The sequence below is a fragment of the Sprattus sprattus genome (assembly GCF_963457725.1).
Source record: "Sprattus sprattus genome assembly, chromosome: 7".
Lineage (NCBI taxonomy): Eukaryota > Metazoa > Chordata > Actinopteri > Clupeiformes > Clupeidae > Sprattus > Sprattus sprattus.
This window is the reverse complement of record NC_137926.1, coordinates 18,798,254-18,822,186: the sequence shown is the minus strand read 5'-3', so window position 1 is coordinate 18,822,186 and position 23,933 is coordinate 18,798,254. Positions and strand designations below refer to the sequence as shown.

Here is a 23,933-nt window from a genome sequence, read left to right as displayed (position 1 = left end):
CTAACAATCAACAAAGCCATTACAATTCGTCTCACAAGTGAACTCTTCCTTCAGCCTCTTCAGCCTTTCCTCGAGTCGGATGTTTTTCACCTGAAGCGATGAACTTGGAACAAACCAGGCAGCAATGAACATAGAAATCACCACTACATGCTGTAGGTAAGAGGGGAAGGCAGAGAGATATTAAATTCACAAGAAGAATTGGCTCTTTGACATTTTTCTTTTGATAATTCATCTCCAAATATTGTGTAACAATATTAATCACAGGACTGGAGGCTTGATTCAAGAGAACACACCTCAAACAGTATGACAAAGGCCAGTCTCGTAGCCAAGATGAGCCAAAACTGTGGGGTTAGGCTGTAGTCCTCACTGCTGCGGTAGTCTTTGTAGCTGTGGAGAGACAACACAAAGTGTCAGGACAGCCGTGTGGCACAAGATCTGTGGCCCTATGAGTGCTCACTTGTGTTTACTCCCACCTCTGTTCGATTTTAATATATGTTTGCTTTGAAAACTGAAGGCTTTTTATAGGGCCAGAAACTGACACTTCTAGCCAGTATAAACCCCCACACACCTTTGATGGTGTCACACTTCAATCACAACCTGATGAATGTGCTTGAATGTGCCTGATGAAGCTTTCCTTTACTGTCAATGCATCAAAAATCAGTTTCAACAGAGCCATCTTTTTAAAAAGCAGACGTCCCCTGTTCTTGATCAACAGTTATAACAAGGGGCAAATGAGTAATTGTGAAGGAGTATAAAAGGACATGCTGTATGTATGTATACTAAATAGAATAATCATTCTGAGTCAATGTTCATAATCATTGGCATTTAATGATGATTGATGTCATTATTATTATTATCATTATTACCTGCAATGAGTCACATTCCATTCCACATCGCCCTTACGTATCGTTAGCTGATTAGGTAGGAAATCATGGATGACCCGTGTGTCATTCACCTGCACTATTGACAGTGTATTGTTGATGTAGCCAGCCATACAGCTGAAACAGAGAATGGGATGCAGAGAGAGAGAGAGAGAGAGAAAGGGTTAAAAATAAATTAAGTGAGAGAAGGAGTGAGGACAGTGGGAAAAGGAGTAAGAAGGTGTAACGATTATGTATTCATTTATCAATATCATTCATCAACTGAAAATAGTGACATATTCAGTGGATCTATGCACCATCTGAGGCTATTCCTCTCAGCTCACTTGATGTCTGGCGCAGTAGAATTGTAGCAAGGCCCGTAGTAATACCCATACACCAGTCGAGGGATGAAGTCAGATGAAATACCAATCACCAGCCCGTTAGCAATGACTGCAAACACTCCCACTGCTTCCAACACACCAGTCCACACACCTGTGGAGGGAAGAATCACACACACACATACACACACACACACACACACACACACACACACACACACACACACACACACACACACACACACACACACACACACACACACACACATCCACACACAAACACACACACATACACACACACTGAGAATAATATTGGACAGAAGCGTGGTCTGGCCAGATAGATATAGTACACACATGCTCCACTGCACTATGATTATTCCTCACAAAAACTGTGGTCTAAGTGGTGTCAGTGCTCACCGATGTTGTTAGTCTTCTCTGGCACTAGGCGGCGCTCCAGGCTCACCATCTTGATGGCATCCAGCCGGATCTCGATGATGTTGTTAAGAAGCGCAAGAAAAGGAGCCAGAGGGAAGGCCGCCACAAAGATGGTGGTGAAGCTGAACTGGATTACTGAGGAGAGAACAAGAGGGGGAAGAGAGTGGAGTGCATGTCAGTCAAACCCAAATATGTCTCTGATAATATCAAACTTCATTGGTCTCCCCGGGATTGATATTGCCCTATATTGTCCACATATAATACAGTACACATCAATCCCTCTAATACATTATCCATTTCCCCTGTGACACAGTACCCATCTCCAGGAACTCATTGAAGAGGCTGAATGAGTCCACTTTGTTGAGCTGGTAGTTGCGTTGCACGTCCTGCAGTTTGCAGTTTTCACAAAACTCTATACCCGGCTTGGACTCCTGCTTTTCCTTAATAATGCAGTTTGTACACTTCCTCTTCTGCCGTTGCAACTTCCTTCGCTTGAACCAGCGACTGAACCAGCTGAATAGAGGAAGAAAGAAAGAAAGAGAGAGAGAGAGAGAGAGAGAGAGAGAGAGAGAGAGAGAGAGAGAGAGAGAGAGAGAGATAGAGTAGGGAGAGTATCATTACTTTTATTGCTGAACATTTTCCTCAGAGTTTAGATTCTATGAATGTGTGGAGTTCTTCTGTTGAAGCAAGCTCCATAAAATACTAAATTGACTGCAAACCAGTGGGGGCTGCTGATAAAGTCCCATTGCATGCTTAGGGGTACTTACGGCCCAGAAAACTCAAACACATTGTTGATGCTCTGCTTCAGGATCATGATGATGGCCATCTGAATAAACAGGTCAGTCAGACAGCCTCCTGGGTGACACTGCAAAGAGAGAGACATTGATATTATTTGATGACTACTGTAATCTAATATTCAATATTGGTATACACTTTCTGTATTATTCTATTCTTTTAAAATTGGCTTTGATGGTCTCATTTGGACAAAAAACATCTGCCAAATACCATAATCATAACCATATGACACACAAGAGAAAGGATGGAAATGGAAATCTGTGCCCTATAATTAGTGGGCTGCAGGCCTCTACTGAGAACAGCTGTCACTGGGTCCACAGCGTGAACCAAAGCATCTGAGCTCCACACTCACCTCCTCCAGCCTCCACTTGCCCTCTATCCTAACGTAGGCTCCCGGATGGCCATTTATCCTGAGGGGGGAATGAAAGTATATTCTGTCACTTCAGTGTCCATCATCACAGTACCAGAGGTGGCCATACCTGTGTAAGGCGTTCAGGATGAGAGCTTACCTGCCCAGGAAGAAGGCCGTGTAGATGAGGGAGGAGAAGAGGGTGAAGAACTGGAAGGTGAACATCTTCACTGTGAAGCTGCTCTCCCTGCCGGCAAGAGTACGTACCCGCTCTGCAAGGGATCAAGACACAAAATCAGGGTAGAGATAGAGAACATGAAGGAACTAGATTTCAAAAACAGGTCAAGTTCATTTTCTAAGCGTTTAATGGCTATTTAGGTAAACTAATAAATACATTCTATTTACATCAAGGATCCATTGGCTGACATTCAATAACTAAAGTGTAGGTATAGACTTAAATGTTTTTCTTTCTGTACTGTGATGAAATACACCAATGCCCTTGCCCTTGCCCTTGCCCACTCTTAAGCATTTTAAAATGATGCAGTGGGTGGAGTTCAGCTCAGAGCTGGGGGTGTACTTACACTTTAAGCCCTACTGAGTGAGGTGGCAAGTGATGCACATATATACCTCTAGGGGGCATAGTTCAACTGCAAAGCTTGAATTAATAAAAAACGTTTGTCTAAAATGCCAGGGATTCTATTGAGTTCATATTGGTCATGCTCATTGTTAATAGGTGTTACATAAAAAGATTTCTTTGGTGAAACTGTATTTGAATCCAATAAAATCGAACTCAAGAAGGCTAAAAAGAAGGCAGAAATGAGATACCAACCAATGTCACACAGCTTGATGGCCACTAACCGGTTGACCTGCCAACAGATTCAATTATTAAGTGAATTTTTTCTGCAGCATGTGAAGAGCAATGTCAAGCTGACACACACCACACACACACACACAGAAGGTAGGGGTGAGCTGTACCCGTGTCATGATGGTGATGGTGAAATAGTGGAGTACGGCTCCCATCATGAGAGCTGCAATGCTGGCATGTTCGCTCAGATACACCCAGCTGCTGTTTGTCAGCTGAACCGCAGCTATCACTCTAAACACAACCAGGGCATGGGCCAGACCAATGATCAGCACCAACTGGACACACACACACACACACACACACACACACACACACAAACACACACACACACACATACACACACACAAAGACCACTAAACATACAAACATCACAGTTCATCTCTGACATAAGTTTATATATGTGTCTTTTGTGGCAGTATGAGTATGAGTGTGTGTGTGTGTGTGGGTGTGTGTGTGTGTGTCTGTTTGTGCTTATGTGAGTGAGAGAGAGTAAGAGAGAAAAACTTTTTCTTCTCACCATAAGGGTGACAAACACCATTACTAGGACACTACGCAGGTAGGAGTGTTTGTATTGCTTGGGCTCGCACTCAGGGTTGTTTACAATCTCCAGAATCAGTTCCTCCTGGTTTCACATACACGCACGTACACACACACACACACACACACACACACACACACACACACACACACACACACAGAAAGATATACACGCAATATAAGTTTCACATGGAATTTGCCCCAAGTCAATCAGCATAGTAACCATTTTCAAGAACTAAGTCAAAGATATTAACTTGCAATGCAATTCAATGTTACAGTAATGAATGAATTGAACCTTACCACTTCCTCTGACCAGTCAAACACCTTCCATTCACACACGTAAGCGGCTCTGTGTCTCTTCCAGAACTCCAGGAAAACTGTGGCTGCAGGGATGTTGGAGACAGATTAAGCATAAATACTTCAAATATCATAGGCCTTTGATTTGTTTTTGGAAGAATAATTACTGCCGCTGAGAATGTATTACTAATTATTCTCCTTTTTGGCAGCTTAGGAAAATGCAAACAAGCTGGTGGGTACATGGATTTCACATTGGCAGGCTACACTAAAGCAATGGCCTGGCAAAGTTTCTGTTACTGTAGTTATAGAAAGCGTGTTCATTTGGCAAATATGAACTTCATTTACACTTGATCTGTAGCAACCATCTTGATATGCTGAACTTCTTGGGCATGTTGGGCTATTCAGAAAATGTGATTCTAAATTAAACTTGGCGTGTAATGTGGAATCAAATCAAGTATATAATGTGTGCATGTATGTTTTATGTTTGTGGGTGTGTTTCTAAGCTTACCCCATACAACCATGAACATGGCGAATGCCACTGTATATAAAGTATATAATGTGTGTTTGAATGTTTGTGTTTGTGTTTGTGAGTGTGTGTGTGTGTGTGTGTGTGTGTGTGTGTGTGTGTGTGTGTGTGTGTGTGTGTGTGTGGGTGTGTGTGGGTGTGTGTGTGGGTGTGTGTTGCTAAGCTTACCCCATACAGCCATGAACATGGCGAATGCCACTGTACCCTCGTTATCAAAGAGAAGATTCATCTACAGAACACAAACCAGAGAGGTGACCTGATTTACAGTTTGTGTTCAGAATCTCACGTAAGTCAATTATGTACTACTACTAACATTTTATAGGTATCACAATACACAGTGGTAATAGACTTATGACTGGATTATAAATAATAATAATAATAATAATAATAATAATAATAATAATAATAATTGTAATAATAATGTTAGTACCAGTAGACAATTAACAATGTGTGTGTAAATACTGGGTCAGGACAGTGGTGCTCCCTGCAAGTATGGGTCTTACCTTTGCATAGGTACATGTATCTGAAAGAGGCCACACTTTGCACGTCTTGTCACACAGTGGGCACATGACTATGTTGGATTCACACACCTCCTTTCTGCCAGACAAATATAGACGGAAATAGAAAATAGAAAAATGTAATGAATTCATATATTAATTTAGTTTTTCCATATAAATACCTCTGACTGAATAAAAACTTGTATATACACACTGTTAGTCTCTCTCTCACTTTCTCTTTGTGTCTCACTCTCTTCCTCTCCTTCTCTCTTTCTGTATGTGTATGTGTGTGTGTGTGTGTGTGTGTGTGTGTGTGTGTGTGTGTGTGTGTGTGTGTGTGTGTGTGTGTGTGTGTGTGTAAATTGGCTTACATTAAGGGGCTGCTCTGGTAGAAGGCCACTCCATAGAGGAAAACAATAATCCCAAGGATAGCTGCAGGTATCAGCAGAAAGGTATACCAACCCAGCCACAGGTAATACAGAGCCACCTTCTCACCAAAGTAGTTCCTGTTTGATAACAAAGATAATTAAGCATTTTCCCTGTTTAGGTCTACACACACAAATACAGACAGATGCAGATACAGACAAATGCATACACATACAATTGCACAGCTTTAGACAGTATAAGCATGGAATGCACATACCATATACATGGATTATAAACTATGTATATAATATGATAAACTCATGAACACATTCATAGCTAGAAAATGATGGAAAATATGCATACATTTGTCACACTTGTAATGTGTGTGTGTGTGTGTGTGTGTTTGTGCATCTAACCTGACATTGGTAATTGGTTGCCCTTGGAAACAAGCAGTCCATCGTGCCCAGCTTTTTATCAGAGCCTTCCGCTCCTCATTCTGCAAAGCCCAAACGGTGAGTGAATTTTGTGAGTTTGTTGAGGAGTGTGCATGTGTGTGTGTATGTGTGTGTATGTGTGTGTGTGAGTGTATGAAAGTGTGTGTGTGTGTATGATGTATGACGCATGTAAGTGACAGCATAGCTACCGGTGTATCTACCTGACAGTGGACTGAGGGTTGTTTGCTGATATAAAGATGATATTTTGATATGGGGAATCCATGCCCAGTTTCAGTGGAAGGCATTAATAGCCCTATTCAGACCTATTTTAAACTAAAAGGTGTGGCCAAGAAGGTTTGACACCCTATGCTGGGTAATTGCTATGAAAACAGATGAGGGATATGAAAGATTGCTTTGTTTGTGTTAAGTGCTGTTTTGTCGACGTGACCTTATCTCTTTAATCATTTGAACTCCCCAATCACTACACAGCCTTCTCAACCCATGCTGTTCTAAAACTGTCCATGCCATTTCCTCATATTTGTTCACCTCATGCAAGCAGAACTCAGCCTCAAATACATTCTTCTTGATCAGGTCTTGCAAGTATTCTGATAGAGAGAGAGAGAGAGAGAGAGAGAGAGAGAGAGAGAGAGAGAGAGAAAGAGAGGGAGGGAGGGAGCTGTCACAATCCAGCACTGCAGACTATTTTATTGGAGCAATGATTTGTACTTATTACAAGTGTGGGATATACAGTAAGTAATATACCACTCCTTACCTCTTGGGTCACTAATATAGGTATTGTTCAGGATGTAGTTCACAATCCTTATCCTGGAAAATAAAAAAAATTCCAAAATGCATATGAACGCTTAAAGAGGCCCTTTGCAACAATAAGTCACTTTCTGAATCATGTTTTTGAAGCAACTAGTACTGGTATCATCTTCAAATGACTGTTGATGGTACATGGTAAGATAAACACACCTGTTATTCCGACAAGTCGCATGAATTACAGCATTAGTATTATTATTTAATAGCAACGCCTTATATAGAGAGAGACCTGAGATGTTTTCGACCAAAACTCCTTACTGATGCTTTAAAGGGTGTATAACATTTCTTCCACCAGAAATTACATTTTAGTTCATGTCAGCATAGAATGAAGTCACAAAATGAATTCTGGGAGTAATGCCTCTGAGTAACCAATTGTATTTAAGTATGTGTGATTATGCAATGTCTGTGTGCACAATCATTTATGCATATGTGATTTTGTGTGTGTGTGTATGAGTGTGTAGGTGGGGGTGAATGAAATACCTTGTGGAAAGTGGGACATTCCCCTGTTCATAACTCCAGTTACAGGCGTCAGATAACTTCAATAGTTTTCTGTACTTCTCAAAGATCGTATTGTCTGCTTTAATCCCATAAAACACTTTGTCGTCACCTGCATCACCTGCCATTTTCTAGGATAAGAGCACAGACATGTGATAAAGTGGCACAAATCTTCTCTTACTTTGTAGTTAGACAATTTGAATCCTTAGTTCCTACACATATCCTTTAGTCCGATCACATCACAACTCACAAATATCTTCAGCTTCTTTTCCTTTAGTGCATTCACGAAATCCGCCCGTTTCCTGAAGGTCTCATTGTCGCTGTCACCCAAGTTGTTAGCCACTAACACATAATCATAAGTCAGAGGGTCGTGCTGCGGGGAAAAATAATGTTTCATTTTAATAAATACCAACAGCTCGTCAGCAGTGAAGACATACACATTTGATTTGGTGTTAACAAAACAGCTCATATCTCAAAGCAGGTTTCACGCACACAGTCTCTTTGTGTGACGGGCATCTTGCTTTTCTCATCAGGAGGAGGGGGAAAACCCACAATGTGGCCAAAAAAATGGCAACCTAAAATATTTCACTGCAGCAATTGCCTGACAGATCCCATTTGGCTGGAGGCTTCATACGACTCTTCCGTCTCCCCTTTCATTTTGGCACAGTTGCCATAAAATACCTGACGTTTGAGAGTCATTACAGCCTCCCAGTACATCACACACAGAGACTGAATGTGTACAAGGCCTAAAACATATACAGTATACTAACAATAACCGGTGATGACAGTGGTTCTGTGTAGGTGTAATGTCCCTCCTCACCACTGGGGGAAGACGATTCTGACTGCCCTTCTCGTTGACCACCCCAAACACCTCCAGTAGCTCGATGCTCCCCTACAGAAAAACACAGTGCAAGGTGTAATATACCAGAGGACAGATGTATAGTGGACAATGGTCACACAACACATGATAGACCGCTTCACACAATGACACAACAGCCTAATTACCCCCACCAACGTCACTTGAAAAGTCAACATCTCACCTACGCTGTAGATAGAATAATGACAAAAGACAGTTATTCTTGTTCTCAGCATCTGATTTGTAGCTTCCAGGTATAGCTGCATTACAACACTAACTTTCAGTAAGCTTGATAGATGCGTTTACCAGTAGTTCTATTTGTAATAATAACTACTATAATAAGCACTATTGTATGCGTAATACCCAAGCCTCACCATAGCCTACTTCTACGAACGAAACCAGATTTACTCTTGAACTAAAAAGTGATTGATGTGGTGAATAAAATAGTGTACTTACAGTTCTCTTATGGCCCATTCTGTGAGCCTTAGCAGAACTTCCAGTTCTCTTAAGGTTTACCTCCAGCTGCTCCATGCTCCTCTACAGAAACACACAGTGCATGGTGTGCTATTATACCACAGTACAGGTGTATAGTGGACAATGGTCACACAACACATGATAGATAGATTCCCACAATGACACAACACAAGGTAGAGAGTGTGGCATGGTAATGGGACCTAAAGGGGAGAGCATACTTTAATAACAAAATGTTTGAGTTGCATATGCTGTGGCAACTCAGGGTGTACAGGATGCTATCCCAGGTGGCAGCTGAGTCTGATCATGGCTAGGCTCCGCAATCCGCTGCTGGTGCAGTCACAACATAACAAAATGTTTGCGCCATGCGTGGTTTCAGCATAGTGGTATGAGCTGACTTGCTGCAGTTGTCAACACTTCTGTTTGTGGCTACACTGTGGGTCATGGTAAATGCAGTGATTTTTGGCTAAACTGATTCATTGAGCATGTTTTTTGTAGCAAAAACCCTTTCGGGTTGTAATGTAATCATTGTAATGGTGTTAAATAAATACTTTTCAGGAACAGACCAGAAACTCAAGTGATAAAAAAAAAACAAATTCCTAAGACTAAGAAGAGAGGCATGGCATTGCTATTTATATTCACATTGTATAGTAGTGACAGGGCTATATGGGAGCCCAGACCTCAGTCTGCCCAAGACTATACCTCTCAAGGCGTAGATGTTTACACAGTCTGAGAAATTACTCTGACTGTTACTGTAGGTGTCTGACTGTGATGGTGAGTCAGTGATATTGATGACGGCAACATGACAAAAATAACCATACCTTCATGGGAAATCTCTGCCTTTGACCCGATTACTCTCCTAAGGAATGTATGGAATGGCTTACAACAATCTGACCATGACAGAAGCACTTAAAGGAATGTTAATGATGAGATACAGGTATCTTATTGTGTTCGTGTATTTATACATGTGTGCCTTTGAGCGAGTGAGTGTGTGAGAGGGAGAGAGAGAGAGTGTGTGTGTCTGTGTGTGTGTCTGTGTGTGTGTCTGTGTGTCTGTCTGTGTGTCTGTGTGTCTCTGTGTCTGTGTGTGGGAGATACATCTAACCCCTGTAATATTTTATGAGTCACAGGATTCAAGAGAAGTTTTTAGCCTTCTCTGTACATGCTGTAGTTTCAGGGTGGACCAGAAACTAACTTTCAATGGGAAACTGCTTATGTTTCACCCACAGACCTCACACAGATAATATGTCAATGCTTACAATTGTATGACTGTCATATTGTGGTTTTGTGGTTGAGTTGGTATGTGAGAAGAACATTAACAGATCTAATTTCCCCGATCACTACAGTAGTTTCAGACCCCTGTCTAAAATCAGATTGATGTAGAAATCCGAATCACCAGAGGTTTCGGTGTGGGAAATTGAACTCCACTACGTCTATTTGCGCAGTAAAGTCATTTTAAATGTTCTTTGGTTGAACTAGGCTAATTGAGCATTGATGGTCTCGTCGTAGGACTAAGGCCATTATTACATGTGCATTGTTATTAATTTATACTATTGTTTTCAGTAGTCTATTGTCTATGTTTTGTGTATTGTTATTATTGTATACTATTGTTTTCAGTAGTACTATTGTTTTCAGTAGAATGTTGGCTGATTCATCTCATTAAAGGGGAGAAAGCACACTAACTAGGCTTTAACTAGATGTACCACATATTGGTGCGTAATATTACTACTGCAGAAAGAGAGAGAATTATGGGATTTTTAGGTCTAAGAAAAGTGTGATTGTAATGATTAGGTTTCTGGCAACAATAGACTAAAAGGTTTGTTGTATATCTTATTCTGAGTGAAAATTTAAGGAATTATAGTTTGTGGATGTGGTGGCTATATGCACTGATAGGGTGTGCAACAGTAGCTACCTGTAAGTTATATTGTGCAGCTTTGAGACCTTTCTAGTGAATATGAAGATGACTGTGACTTTATATCAGATATATTCTAGTGCTAAATTGGAGTTTTTGTGAAATGTACATGTATATATAAGCAACCTCTTCATTGCACAACTGTACTAGGAATTTATTTAATAATAACAAACTTTGAAAAACATGCATGAAATATGAAACTAAGGATTATTAGTTTTAGGCAAGAGTATGTTTGAATACATTAGAAAATATTGAGCAATCGTCCTGACGTTACGGTAATGCACTAGCCTACCTAATGGCCAGGTTGCCATAAAAAATGTGATAATTGTTGTCAAAACTGTTTACGATCTACCCCACTTCAGATGGCGCCAGCAGGAAGAGAAACGCAGACACAACCGTACCAATTTGGAGTTTCAAGTCAAGGAGGCAATATGATATCACCGACCCAAAATTGGTAAAAGAAGGGGGAAGAAGAAGAAGGAAAACTCTAACAAACATTACATGGCACACTGGCGGTCGTAGCCTAATTACCCCCACCAACGTCACTTGAAAAGTCAACATCTCAATTAACCTATGCTGTAGGCTGTAGATGCGATAATGACAAAAGACATTTGTTCTGACTGTCAGCATCTGATTTTGTAGCTTCCAGATATAGCTGCATCAACTACAACACTAACGTTCAGAAAGCTTGATAGATGCGTTTACCAGTAGTTCTATGCGTAAAAACCAAGCACTATTGTATGCGTAAGTCTCACCATAGCCTACTTATAAACGAAACCAGATTTACTCTTGAACTAAAACGTGATTGATGTGGTAAACTAGTGTACTTACAGTTCTCGTATGGTCCATGCTGTGAGCCATAGCAGACGTTCCTTTTTTTCGAGTTGCTTTGGATATAGCCTACACCAAACTCAACTTCTCCGTGGCTGTTTTCATCGGGCCCGTGATTTAATCCTAAACTATGTTTTGACATGAGGACATACACCTGAGCCCACCTGTTACCATATGCTTCCGTACTTCCTCATGAAACATCTACTTGAGTTTCCTCTGACAAAGGCTGCAGGAATGTCACCTGTTGACTTGCCTACATGTTACACCTGTTGAGCTTTACTCTTACAGCCTTTGAGGTTCCTCTCATCCAAAACCTCAGGCCTATACCAATCATTAAGATTGAAAGCAGGGTTGACGAAAGTCGTGCCAGAATGTATACCTAATCAATAATCATGCCATCTCAGGAAGTGAAATGATCTAGCGCTCCATTCTGCAGCCGCCGTGCAGAGCTTCACTCTGCAGAACCTTGAGCTTTTCCCTCTTTTGTTTGTTGTTACCAAAATGTCCAGTAGATGGCAGCAATGCATTAAGTCATTGTTGACTTGTTCTTACGTAGTAGCTAGAGTAAATTCACATACAGTACATGTATTTTTTTTTTTACGCACAACCGCCATTTGACAGGAGGGATTGTTCATGTTTCATTTGGTTTAAAATTGTGTGTATCATAGCGTCAAATTATACAAGATATAATTTCTCTTTAAGTCTGTAGACCCTCAGTAATAATCAGGGGTGTGTTTCCCACAGCCTTCTTAATCTAAGGCTACCTTAAAATAACACTATGCAACACTTTTTGAGGTTTCGTCTTATAGGCAACTAGTTTTGGTACCATCCTCAAGGACATAAACACTATCCATCCAGGATATGCACTATGTAGTTCTGCATGTGTACCGGGTTGGAATACACTGCACAAATGAAATAAAAGCTTTCACAGCATGGCATTGCCAGCTATACTGCCAAAAGACATCAGTTTGTGTGTTGGAAAGCTTCTATCAGTGTCAACTGGTGTGACGGCCGCCAGGCCGCCTTGCTTGTGATTGTTTGCAGGTGGCTGCAGGTGTCATCCCGATTAGGACTGAGGTGGGCGGGGTCGACTAGGTCGCGGCCTATATTTGCTTCCTGGTTCCGCTGCTCTGCCGACAGCTGCTTTGCGCCTTGCTGCTGCCTGCTTCCGACTGCTGCCGTTAATTGTATTTATCTTTACTTGGTGTAACATGCAACATGCACGCAGTATATTACCTACACACAACACTCGTTCGCACCACACTACTGATTACTGATCGCTTCCTGCCTACCCGTTATAGTCCAGTCTTTTGTTATTATGTCTTATCGTTTGGGTTTATGAAATAAACCTTGAATATTGTTTAAGAAAGCTACGTCTCCGTCCTCCCTCACTGTATGGTATCCCTAGGCCATAACAACTGGGCTGTTGGTGGTGTTGCAAGGTTTTTGCATACCTTTTAGGTAGTTAGACTGCTAGTTTTGGAAAATACCTCCTTATTGCTGCTTTAACATGGACCTTAACGTTTTCAAGATGTTTCCCAAAACGTCCTCAGTATACCTTCTTTAAAAGGTAATTTCATAAGGTCGGTCTGAACCACAGTTTTACAAAATTAGCCTACTCTTTGAATGTTTTGGACTAATATGTGACTACTACTGCTCAATTATCATAAGGCCTACATGCTACTAATTAATGTAAATAAAAATGGAAAATGTTGAAATCATGAATTTAACAACATGCTTAGTCACATCCAGTGTCAAGGCATAGAACAATTCATGCTGTTGGTGTTATGTCTGCTTTATCAACAGATCCATAAGCATGTCCTATAAATATTCAGTTTGCTGGGTCTATGTGTGATGAGAGAGAGATAGAGAGAGTCATGTTCATGACAAAGAGTAAATTAATACCTCAAGAGTTCTGTTTTCCCATTTTACATACACTATATGATATATCTCATTAGATAGATTCACATACAGTAAAATCAGAGCCACACAGAGAACCTTCTCATCAGCACGATGTGTGTGTGTGTGTGTGTGTGTGTGTGTGTGTGTGTGTGTGTGTGTGTGTGTGTGTGTGTGTGTGTGAGGGAGTATCTCTGTGATCAAATGTCATCTAGACCTCAACTCATCTGTAATCAGGTCAAATGCCCAACTAGACCCACCTTAGTCCCTGTTATTACGCTGCACCCCACCCTCTGAGCTGTGGTACTGGAGACCACGGCTTCCAGGAAGGTGCAGTGCACCCTGGCCCCGCCTGTGTTGCTTGGGTGTCTAGGAGCCTGACAGTAGCCTGCAAGGTTTAGAAAATGAGGGGCTTTGCTCCAGATCCATGCTACACCCAGGGAGCGGGCATGGTCTAATTACTGGAGAGGCATAGCATGAGAACCACATCAGGAAAGGTTGGGTACCAGCAGCTGCTAAATCTGTCCAGACCAAACCTCTGTCATCACACATGTGGCAGGGCGGACGGAGGAGTGTGTGAGTGTGCGTGTGTGTGTGTGTGTGTGTGTGAGAGAGAGAGAGAAAACGAGAGAGAGAGAGTGAGCTGGGGTGAAAGCGAGAGAGAAAGAGAGACAGTGGATGGTTTGTGTGCACATACATGTGTGTGTGTGTGTGTGTGTGTGTGTGTGTGTGTGTGTGTGTGTGTGTGTGTGTGTGTGTGTGTGTGTGTGTGTGTGTGTGTGTGTGTGTTTGTGTGTGTGTGCGTGTGCGACTGTGTGTGCACGTGTATGTGTATGGTTAAAGGGTAAAAACTTGTGCATTCTACCTAGGAAAGGCCTTCTCTGTCAAAGTGAGCACACTGGTCCCATTAGAATTGCATGGCTAGCACATATTGTTTATTGCAAACGTGTGACTCACAGAATCAATACAGTACTATTCACCATAGTTTCAAAGACTAATGGAAGTGCAATTTATAAGATTGCTAAGACATGAACTCATTAAAAGTTTGGACCAGAACAAACCAGAAGTAAACATATGCCTGTACAGGTTACGCGTGGCCCAAATGACTTTCTGCGTTCTAATGTAGGCCTGAAACCACACTGGGATTTGTGAGAACTATGTGTTGTAATCGGTCAATGAACGGTATTAGCAATTAGCAACAAGATTACTTTAAAGTCAAAGTTTAAAATGTGTATTCCGCTTAGTTTGAGACATACGTTAACGCTTCAAGACTGAAAAATGTCTACCAAAAGACAGCTTGCTGAAAGGCTACCTAGTGAACTGTCATGATGAGTTCAGTACTCTACGCAACCCCTCCCCTTTCTGTGATGGGATTCTCTCTTTTGGGAGAGCAGCAGTCATTTCACGAGCTAGGTGCTAGAGACGCTGAGTCGAAGGGTGGATATGCGCTTCTTTGCGCTCATGTTCATGCGCTTGTCTGCGACCAGAATAAATCTTACGTAGGGGCCAGAGCCCAACGTGGTCTGTTAAGCGAAAGGTCTTTTCTTCAACTTCAACTTCCATCGTAGGAGGAAAACTGTTTTCGGTGTTTTCGTCTTCGTTTAGAACATGAATCGAATAGCGGGAAAGCGGGATGACACCCTGATAGAGGTTCAGAGTAGCGGTGGTAAGTCTCAAATCTGCTCTAAATTGACACGTTACTGTTAACGATAGTTAGTTTGTTGATATTAACGAACGTATTTTCCATTTTATCAAAGTGGCGTGATTTGTTTTGTTCATTCCTCACATGGAATAATATTGCTTAATAGGTTGCATTCTTTTTTAATGCAGTATTAGCTAAACACAACACTTAATTATCGCTAACATAAAGTTAGCCCGTTACATTGGGAAATAGAATGACGATTAGTGTAAGCAAGCAAGCGATGTCTGGGAAGTTTAACTTGACTGATTATTTGTTCCACCTACTCCCTCACTCATACACATTTGTTGGCTTGTGAGCAAGTCATTCAGCCCTATTAACGATACACTGGCTGTCTCGAAAATTACACTGTCGCTCCACCCGTGTAGTCATGCTATGGAAAGAGTCAGTCAGTTCAGGATGTGGCTATTTTTTCCTTGAGGGAAGACCTGCAGGCCAACTGTTATCCTTTTAGGCTAAAGGTTCTGCTAGAGAATGAACAAACTATATATAGCCATATTTATCTAAGTTAGAATTGTAATTCGTCTGTGTCAAGTCAGAAGACGTCTATGTGAAAGGAAAAATCCCAAAACATCATTATTTTTCTCCATACCAAGTGTGGATTTGTTGTCAGTAATAGCCTGATCATTTAGGTTACTGTGTTCATCTGGTTGAATGGAAACCATCAGGCTTGTGCACTGACAGGCATATTCAGCCCACTGTTAATGTTTTCTACGTCAAGTTTTAGTGTGTAAGTGAATATTTGTTTCATTCCTCTGGACTAGCGACCCACAACTTACTCCTTACCTCAAGATTCATCCTAGCTGTTAAGAGCTCTTACCAAAACTCATTAACTAGCCTGTGGTTAGATGCACCAATGCTCCTTTATACATATGCACACAGAGACACACACATACACACATGTGTTATGTGGTCTTATCAGCATTTTAGGCCCAAGTGATGAGGTCACTGCAGTGTCAACACATCCAATTAATGTCAAAAACACTGTTATCCATGGAGATTTGTAGGCTATCATTTAATTAATGATGCCTTTTTATAGCATTGGTCTTAAGACACCAGCCTCACTGTCCTGTTTGATGTGAGCTGTTTGGTTTTGTATCGGCACATGATTAGGCTACATGTAGAAGTTTTGATGAAGGACTAGTTTATTCCCAACAGGTAGGCTATGTTGCTGGGTTTGCTGTCTTCACTCCATGGATTAGCCTTGCCTTTGAGCAGTACACACTAGTATATGTGCTTGTAGTTGTAGCTCTTGGTTATTACCATATTATAGTGACTATGTTTATAATCCTGTTTAAGATTGATTGTGCAGTCTGCATTGCATGTCATTAGCATTCTGCCACTCAGGAGAGCCTTTAGACCCCAAAGCTAAGTTCTCTGTCACAGTGATGTAAGATATGGCTTCCACATGCCTGTGCCTTTCAGAGATGTAGTCTGTTAAAAAACAGATTGTTCTGATTAAATAAATTGTAGTTCCCCAGGACAGAGCAACCCACATACTGAATAAGAGGGGTCTTTCGTTCTGATAGCCTGATTTAATTAACTTGAAGAAGCCCAAGACCTTAACAGTACCGGTGTATATTCCTGTGACTTACCTCAAAGATAGCATATTTTAATTACTAATTCATTAAAAACTACCTGAAAGTGGGCTTTTGTCATGACATTATATAGTTAAGTATGTTTGTTTTCTCTTATCACTTTTAATTGTGACTTTGCCCTGTGTTATTAGTCTAATAAAAATTACAGACACGTGAGGGGATGCCCAGCTTTTTATTTAAACACACATGATCCCACTCCTGTCCTTTCCACCCCTCTCCCAGGACAAGCTCTCTGTGTGAAAGCTAATGGCAGCCTGGCATAGTTTTGATTATACCAAACAGCTGAAAGGAGGCTGGAGGCCTCGCATGTGGCTTTGTCATGTTTTGCTTTGTCACTGTCCTATTGTACTGTTGACGATTGCAACAGAGTTGCTCTCTGTCTGAGGTGACCTGTGTGGGTCTGGAGAACACAGTGTTTGTTGGAGTTCAATGGCAATGGTTTGAAAAGGGCACTTACCAAGTCGTGATATGTTTGAATCTCGGTGACAGGATTAATTTATACAATTTTAAGATATTTTCCGCCATAACCATGGTTGCTCTGAAAATAAATAAGATTGAGTTTCATACTGTGCGTGCATGTAAAGAAACCAATGTTATCTGTCAGTTATGATTGCATCAGGTCCACATACAGCTATAAAACACATTTTGCAAGACTGGTATGTTTAACAGTAACTTGCCGACAGGGTCAGTCAGTAGAATTGCTGATTATCGAGGGTTTAAGGTATTTAGCAATATGATATGAGGCAGTTTAGACACGGTGGTGATCACCATGTACAATGGGATCATCCAACAGGGCTGTGATGGATTCTTCTTATTATTAGCCTACTTATTAGCATGAGTATAACTATTACTCATTATTATGATATGAAAAAAAGAATTATGTTGTGCATGTTATTTGTGTGAGTCATTACCCTTTTCAAAATGTAAAGGCAATTTCTGAAATCTTTTAAGCTTGTGAATAGGCTTAGTCTTTTTGAGTGTATTGCATAGAGTCCTTATTGTAAGTAGAACTGGATAGTATACCAACAGCGTGGCAGGTTCAGAAGCTTACATTTGTGTGTGTGTCAGATGCAGGAACTCTTGTACATGATGTGCCCGGGGCATACAGGAACTCCTGTTTATTTTGTGTCTTGTGTGTGACAGATGCAGCAAGCCTTGTATGTAGTGTGTGTATGACAAATGTACAAGATCCCTGCATTAAGTAGAGTCATTGTATATTAAGTGGCAAATTGTGTTCATATTGCTGTGTGTGTGTGTGTGTGTGTGTGTGTGAGAGAGAGAGTGAGAGAGTGTGTGTCTGAGACAGATGCAGGGACACTTTTGTGTTTTGTGTGTGTGTACTCAAGCAGAAACAGCTGTCCTGCAGTTGTATGTAGTGTGGAAGCGAGCCGTGTGGCTGGTCATGCAGTCCCCTGTCTATCAGCTCAGAGACAGAGCCTTCTTGTTCAGTCGCCATAGGCAGATTATAAGCACATGGAGCAGGGAGATAGGCCAGCAACCTGAGGGTATCCGCCCCATAATCAGCTGTTTAGTGTGCACGCACAGGCACGCACACAGACTTACACTCTGTCTCTCTCTCATACACACACACTCAAACACACACAAGCTAACCCATATGTACACACTTGCTCACACATACACAGGAGGAAGATATTCTGTCCCACTGCCAAAGTGGCCTACCAACTGCTTCATGCTGTCACTGAGCTGATGAGCCTCTTAGCCCTGCCTTTAAGTGTCTTAACGAGAACAGAAGAGACCAGTCAGCTGTCAGGAAACGTCTGTCATTTTTGTCATTACCTAAACAAGCCAGTGAAGAGGCCGAGATTCGTGCTCAGTGTTCCAAATGACTAATTGCTATGTTGCTGGTTGAGATCTTCCTGTGGTAAAACACCCATGCCAACACTCCCCCTGGGTTTGTAGACTGGTGATACACTGGGAAAACATTGTGGACAACATTCCCCTGCAGATTTGCAGTGAAAAAGCCTATGAAATGAAGGGGCATTTTTGCCATTGACAGCCATTGATAAATATGTAAGTTGACCGTGAGTGTTGCCCAAGAAGTTGCCTGATTTAGACCCAGTCCAGCCAATAGAAATGACTGGGCTGGAGGAAACAAACCACTGTCTTTACTTTGGATAGTGAATATGATGATTAAAATCTCACAAAACGCGTAGGTGTGAATAAATAGAGCATGGAAGACATAGCCCTCAGTGTTTACAACTGTAAATAATGTAATAACAGCATGTGAATAGAATGTCTTAGGTTGGCTATTGTCAGTCATGCAACTCAAGCCTGACTTGGGGTCTCAAGAAATACACACACACACGCACACACACACACACACAATAAAAACGAAGAGGGGTGTGCTTGCACTGACTCAAGATGCCTTGACACCTGATCCTGAGGCCTAGCACATGAGAGCATCCCAAAGAGCGGTCTACATGACACTGCTCTCCGCTGCTTTCAGAAAGATGAGCAATGGGGTTGGGGGTGATGGGGTTAGTCCTAATGCTTGTGATCTTTTTTAAGATCTTTTCTAAGTATAATGTAACCTTTGATACAGAGTGAAATATGCCATTAAACACAGAAGTGACCTCTCAAGGTTTTGCTTTTATAAGTGTATTAGAATCTTTAGGTTCAGGTTGTACTGAAATTTTGTGATAGCTGTAAAAAAACACACACTCTCTCTCTCTCTCTCTGTCTCTGTCGCTCTGCAGAAGACAACAATGGCTGCCGGTTAGAATCCTTTGGTGAGGAGGTTCCTGAGCATGAACACAATGGGGTAAATATCAGTGCACTTACACACACACACACACACTCACCCCCCCCCCACACACACACACACACACACACTCACCCCCCCCCCCCCCACACACACACATACTCCTTTTAGTTCTCTGCAATAGCTCATGCCCTTTTGCCTACTGCATGGTGTGTTGAAGGGTCATTGTACACCAGCTATCTTATTGTGATCTAATCAGTTTACTTAAGCTGTCTGGAGAGTCTCATAATGTTGTTTTATTTTCCCAATGTCATGGTCTGCTTCTCATCTCCATGGAAGAGCTCCATGCCAAATCACTGGTCTCTGTCCTTCCAAACAGTTATGTTATTGCCTTGTTGAAATGTCACTGATGTGTCCACTGATGTTATAAACCTATATGATAGTTACTAAGCCAGCAGCCAAGCATGTGAGTGTAACAGGGCTAGACAGCACTCATTACAGAGTCCATTTTCCATTGGAAATCCATTCCTCAAGATGTCCCAACTGCTATCTTCTCACACAAGTGACAGCTGGGTTGTATGCCTAAAGTATTTATGAAGGTAGGTTATTGATGTTGCCCTTGGGCCCTCAGGACCCTTACTGTCTAATGGAAGTGAGTTGGTCTTAAAAGAGAGGCATTTTAGAGAGTTGAAAATGTGGACAGTGTTCATAAACCTGGGTGTTAATCACAGTCACAGTTTAAATGTGACAGTTAGTTTCAAAGGAGTAAAATCTTCCTCTGTCTTCTTACCTTTTCTCTTCATCCATTTGTCTGCTTGTCTGACTGTTTTATTTCACTCTCTGTCCCCTGGATACGCTTCTTTCTATCTCTGTCTCTCTCTCTCTCTCTGTGTTTGTGTGTGTGAAGTCTGAGTCATCTCTGTCCTGCTCAGACCTGGAGGGCTCTGTCCATTCTTCCCACTCCTCAGACACTGTGTGTGTTCAATGTGAGAGGGAAAGCTCACTACCCAACCATGAGTCTTTCCACCAGCACTCCAGTTACTCTGGGGTAAGGGGGCACAGCATGTGTGTTTGTGTGAGTGTGTGTGTGTGTGTGTGTGTTAATCAGTTAAGCTTTTCACAATGGGAATGTGTGCTGCCCAAGTTGAAGCGGAACCAGCTAATCCCTCAAACTGAGGAACCCAGCAGTGGAATTCTTTTGTCGGATGGAGTTTAAAAATGAGTTAAAAACAGTTCAAACACCCTGCATTGGACACTGGCCTGAACCTAAAGGCCTGCTGTGTCTTCTCTCTTACTATGCCTCCTCAAGCACGTCATGATCAAAGCGAGTTATTATCTCGACTGTTGTTTCCATTTACCACCAGGATTTTATGGTCTTGTTCCACGGTGTGGAAGGTTGATTTGATTAACAATCTACTCCCTTGTTGATGATGATGACCATCCACACTGGCCAATCCATGCTTTCACCTTTTAACACACTCTGAAGGGCATGGTGCTAAACTTCATAGCTACTCCATGTTGTCATAAAGTGTGTGCATGTGTGTGTGGGGGGGCGGGGGGCGGGTGTGGGCATGTGTGGGTCTGTGTGAGTTTCTGTACATGTAGCGCTGCGCTAGCGAATAAGGCATTTTTAGTGCAATGTATTCTATAACTCTCCCATATTCCATGCCATTTGGGAGTAGCACCTGCAATGAACAAGTTTTTCCAAGTGCATTGGCAGTCAGTATTATGATTCCACCAGGAGAGACTTGTGTGTGTGTGTGTGTGTGTGTGTGTGTGTGTGTGTGTTTGTGTATGTGTGTGTATGTGTGTGTGTGTAGATATGAATGACTGGCAGTGAATTAGCTTCAGCGGACCTGTGCTTGCCTGCTTGTGATGCTCATCCAGCGCCCCCTATGCTTGGCATGCTGTAGACCCTCTTGGGCCTGAATAGTGCCCTGTGGAGGAGTGACTGTCATCCTGCACTAAAGTGTGGCTCTTAGGCGCTCTTGAGTCTCACCGTGATGGTTGGTTTCCCCACAGATCTGGAGGAGAAGAACTCTCTTCCTGAAGTATCGCTCCCGGGTACGCCACGGTAAAGAGGGTTAACCTGCTACCTGCGGGTGTGTGCGTGTGTACAGGCATGTGTGTGTAAGTGTCTGTGTAGGTGTGTCAAGTGTATAGATGTGTGTGTGTGTGTGTATGTGGGTGTGTATGGGTTTGGTTGGACAATGAAGTCTAACAGTGGCCATCCCTTGTGTCATTGCAAGCGGTGTGCTAGCCTCTTGCCCTCGTGAGATTACTTATCGCCGAGATGTACTCTGTGAGGCTTGCTCTTTGATAACCGTACCTGATGGTAGGGAGATTCATTCATGACCCGCCCAAAGAGGTTCCCTCTGTTCATTTTACTTTTACTGCCTTCCTATCATCTGTGACATTACAGCCCTGATATCGTGGAGCTCTCTACCAAGATGCATGGACATTCACTGCTGGCATGTTTTGCATGAATAGCCCAAATAAAGCAATGAGCTTACTAAGAGTTCAGATCTAAGGTCTAGATATAGTCTCCTATCTTTAGTTGAGAATAATTTACTAATTTTATTGTGTATTGCTAGCTTGTGACCTGTGAGATTACTGAGAATATACAGTACATCCCATGATATTAATTCTTAGTGAGGCAATTTTAATTGCCTAGTAGATACTTCCCTTTACATTTTCATCATAGGTATCTGGTATCATAGTCATCGTGTTATTTGTTTTTATTTTGCTGTGCAGATGAACAGCCCGGTTTGTTTAAGTTTGAAATTGTTTCGTAAAAAAGCAAACAAATATTTTTCACAGACATGATGACTTCTATAAGACAAGCAGATGGTCTACACTCTCGTATTTAAACACAGTATAATGCTGACGTAGTGGCAAGGTGTGTTTACATATGGTACAGTGCTATATGCTGGAGGGGGTTACAGGCACACTAATAATGGAAAGGTTTCCTCACTTGTTTTGTTCTCACCTACAATTAGACAAGATTAGTGAAGAGGAGAAGAGTAGGTAATGTAGGTGCACACGTACATGCTCACACACACACACACACACACACACACACACACACACACACACACACACACACACAGTTATAGTGGAGTGTACATGCAAAGACCCTCATTTGCATTTACTGGATGCCGTCCATATATTTGTATTTACAGTGGCTACATATTGTGAATCCTCTGGCTATTTATGACCTTAATCATAAATGCTACCTTTACAATGTGGTACTGGCATATCAGTCTGATGCCAAAAGCCAGGAATACTTTATAATTTATCAAAACTATGCAGAGTGTTCATCTCTTCTGTTTACCTTAAATTATACTTAAAGACTCAAAAAAGATGCTTTTGAAAAAAGTAAATGTATGCAGGGAACGTCATAATGATGGGAGATGGACTATCCCATGCTGTAGTCCTCTGAGAGAGACCGACCGAGTTCAGCCGAGTTATGAATGGCTCTCTCTCATTCTGTCATGCTCAGTCTGTTATTATGAGACTTTGATTGGTGTCTTTAAAACAGGCAACATCTCCTACTTTGAGAAAACCGCATACAAGACATGGAGGAGTAGACATGGCGGCGACATCAGATTCTTTAGATTGGTGCATGAAGTGCTGCAGTGACAACTTGTCCAAACTAATCAATTCACGCATGTGACATCGATTACTGATCAAATAATGCCGAAACGAACGGAGTTGGCTAATCAGAGATGGCTAATCAGAGTTAGCCATCAGCTGTGGAATGGATATCAGTGTCAGCTGCTACCTTGGATTTGAAGAAGCAAAATTTTGTCTTGTTTAAACCTCACTGAACACAAGACAATTCCCAGTATGGCCGTTAAAATGTGAGCGATGCGTCGTGACTGGTGCATTAGTGTAGCTCAAGACAGGCTGAAAGTGGCACGGGCAAACAACATTAGAGAGGTTAAGAGCTACTCATGTCAGGAGGTGGAGGAGAGAGGGAATGGCTCTTATTTTCCAGAAGTGAGGTTCTGTAATGTCTACTGATGCCACAGTTCCATTTCATTGGGATTTTGAGATATTTTTGATACACTGTCTTCCTGCAGAATAACATGTCTTGATGAAGCTTGCTCCAAACATGCGGGTAGTTATTTTAGCTATACCTTTGAATTACCAACCGGTTCATATTTGTATTCAGGACATGAATAATTTATTTAACTTGCATGGTATACCTTCCTCCCATATCCCTCTCTGGTGTTTGTAAGTTGCTGCGTTCAGTGCACTCAGTTCGTTGAGCCCTTCTGCACCTGCCCTCTCTGTAGACCCATATTTATTTCCTTCATTAGTGAT

At 41.8% G+C, this 23,933-nt stretch overlaps 2 protein-coding genes across 4 annotated transcripts in view; one reads left to right on the top strand and one right to left on the bottom strand.

Annotated features, from left to right (window-relative positions):
- On the bottom strand, positions 1–9,770 carry LOC308367746 (anoctamin-9; the record flags this gene model as incomplete). Its single annotated transcript, XM_080841738.1, has 24 exons — positions 1–150; positions 294–387; positions 867–998; positions 1,205–1,352; positions 1,616–1,768; positions 1,950–2,146; positions 2,401–2,498; positions 2,781–2,838; positions 2,938–3,049; positions 3,607–3,643; positions 3,753–3,917; positions 4,160–4,264; positions 4,480–4,562; positions 5,171–5,231; positions 5,506–5,599; positions 5,871–6,005; positions 6,282–6,361; positions 6,846–6,904; positions 7,072–7,124; positions 7,602–7,747; positions 7,867–7,989; positions 8,437–8,508; positions 8,929–9,009; positions 9,765–9,770. 24 exons carry the CDS (start codon positions 9,768–9,770, stop codon positions 1–3), a joined length of 2,442 nt encoding a protein of 813 aa, XP_080697864.1.
- A 5,257-nt stretch (positions 9,771–15,027) lies between these two features.
- ano5a (anoctamin 5a) overlaps positions 15,028–23,933 on the top strand; it is a 34,277-nt gene continuing 25,371 nt past the window's right edge. For 2 of the 3 annotated variants that reach the window (XM_080842871.1, XM_080842870.1), the window contains exons 1-4: positions 15,028–15,251; positions 19,600–19,664; positions 20,512–20,652; positions 21,627–21,668. In XM_080842871.1, coding sequence (XP_080698997.1) covers positions 15,194–15,251; positions 19,600–19,664; positions 20,512–20,652; positions 21,627–21,668 — 306 coding nt within the window. In that variant the 5' untranslated portion in view covers positions 15,028–15,193. The remainder of the gene's footprint in view (positions 15,252–19,599; positions 19,665–20,511; positions 20,653–21,626; positions 21,669–23,933) is intronic. The other variant, XM_080842872.1, reaches the window with a different exon arrangement.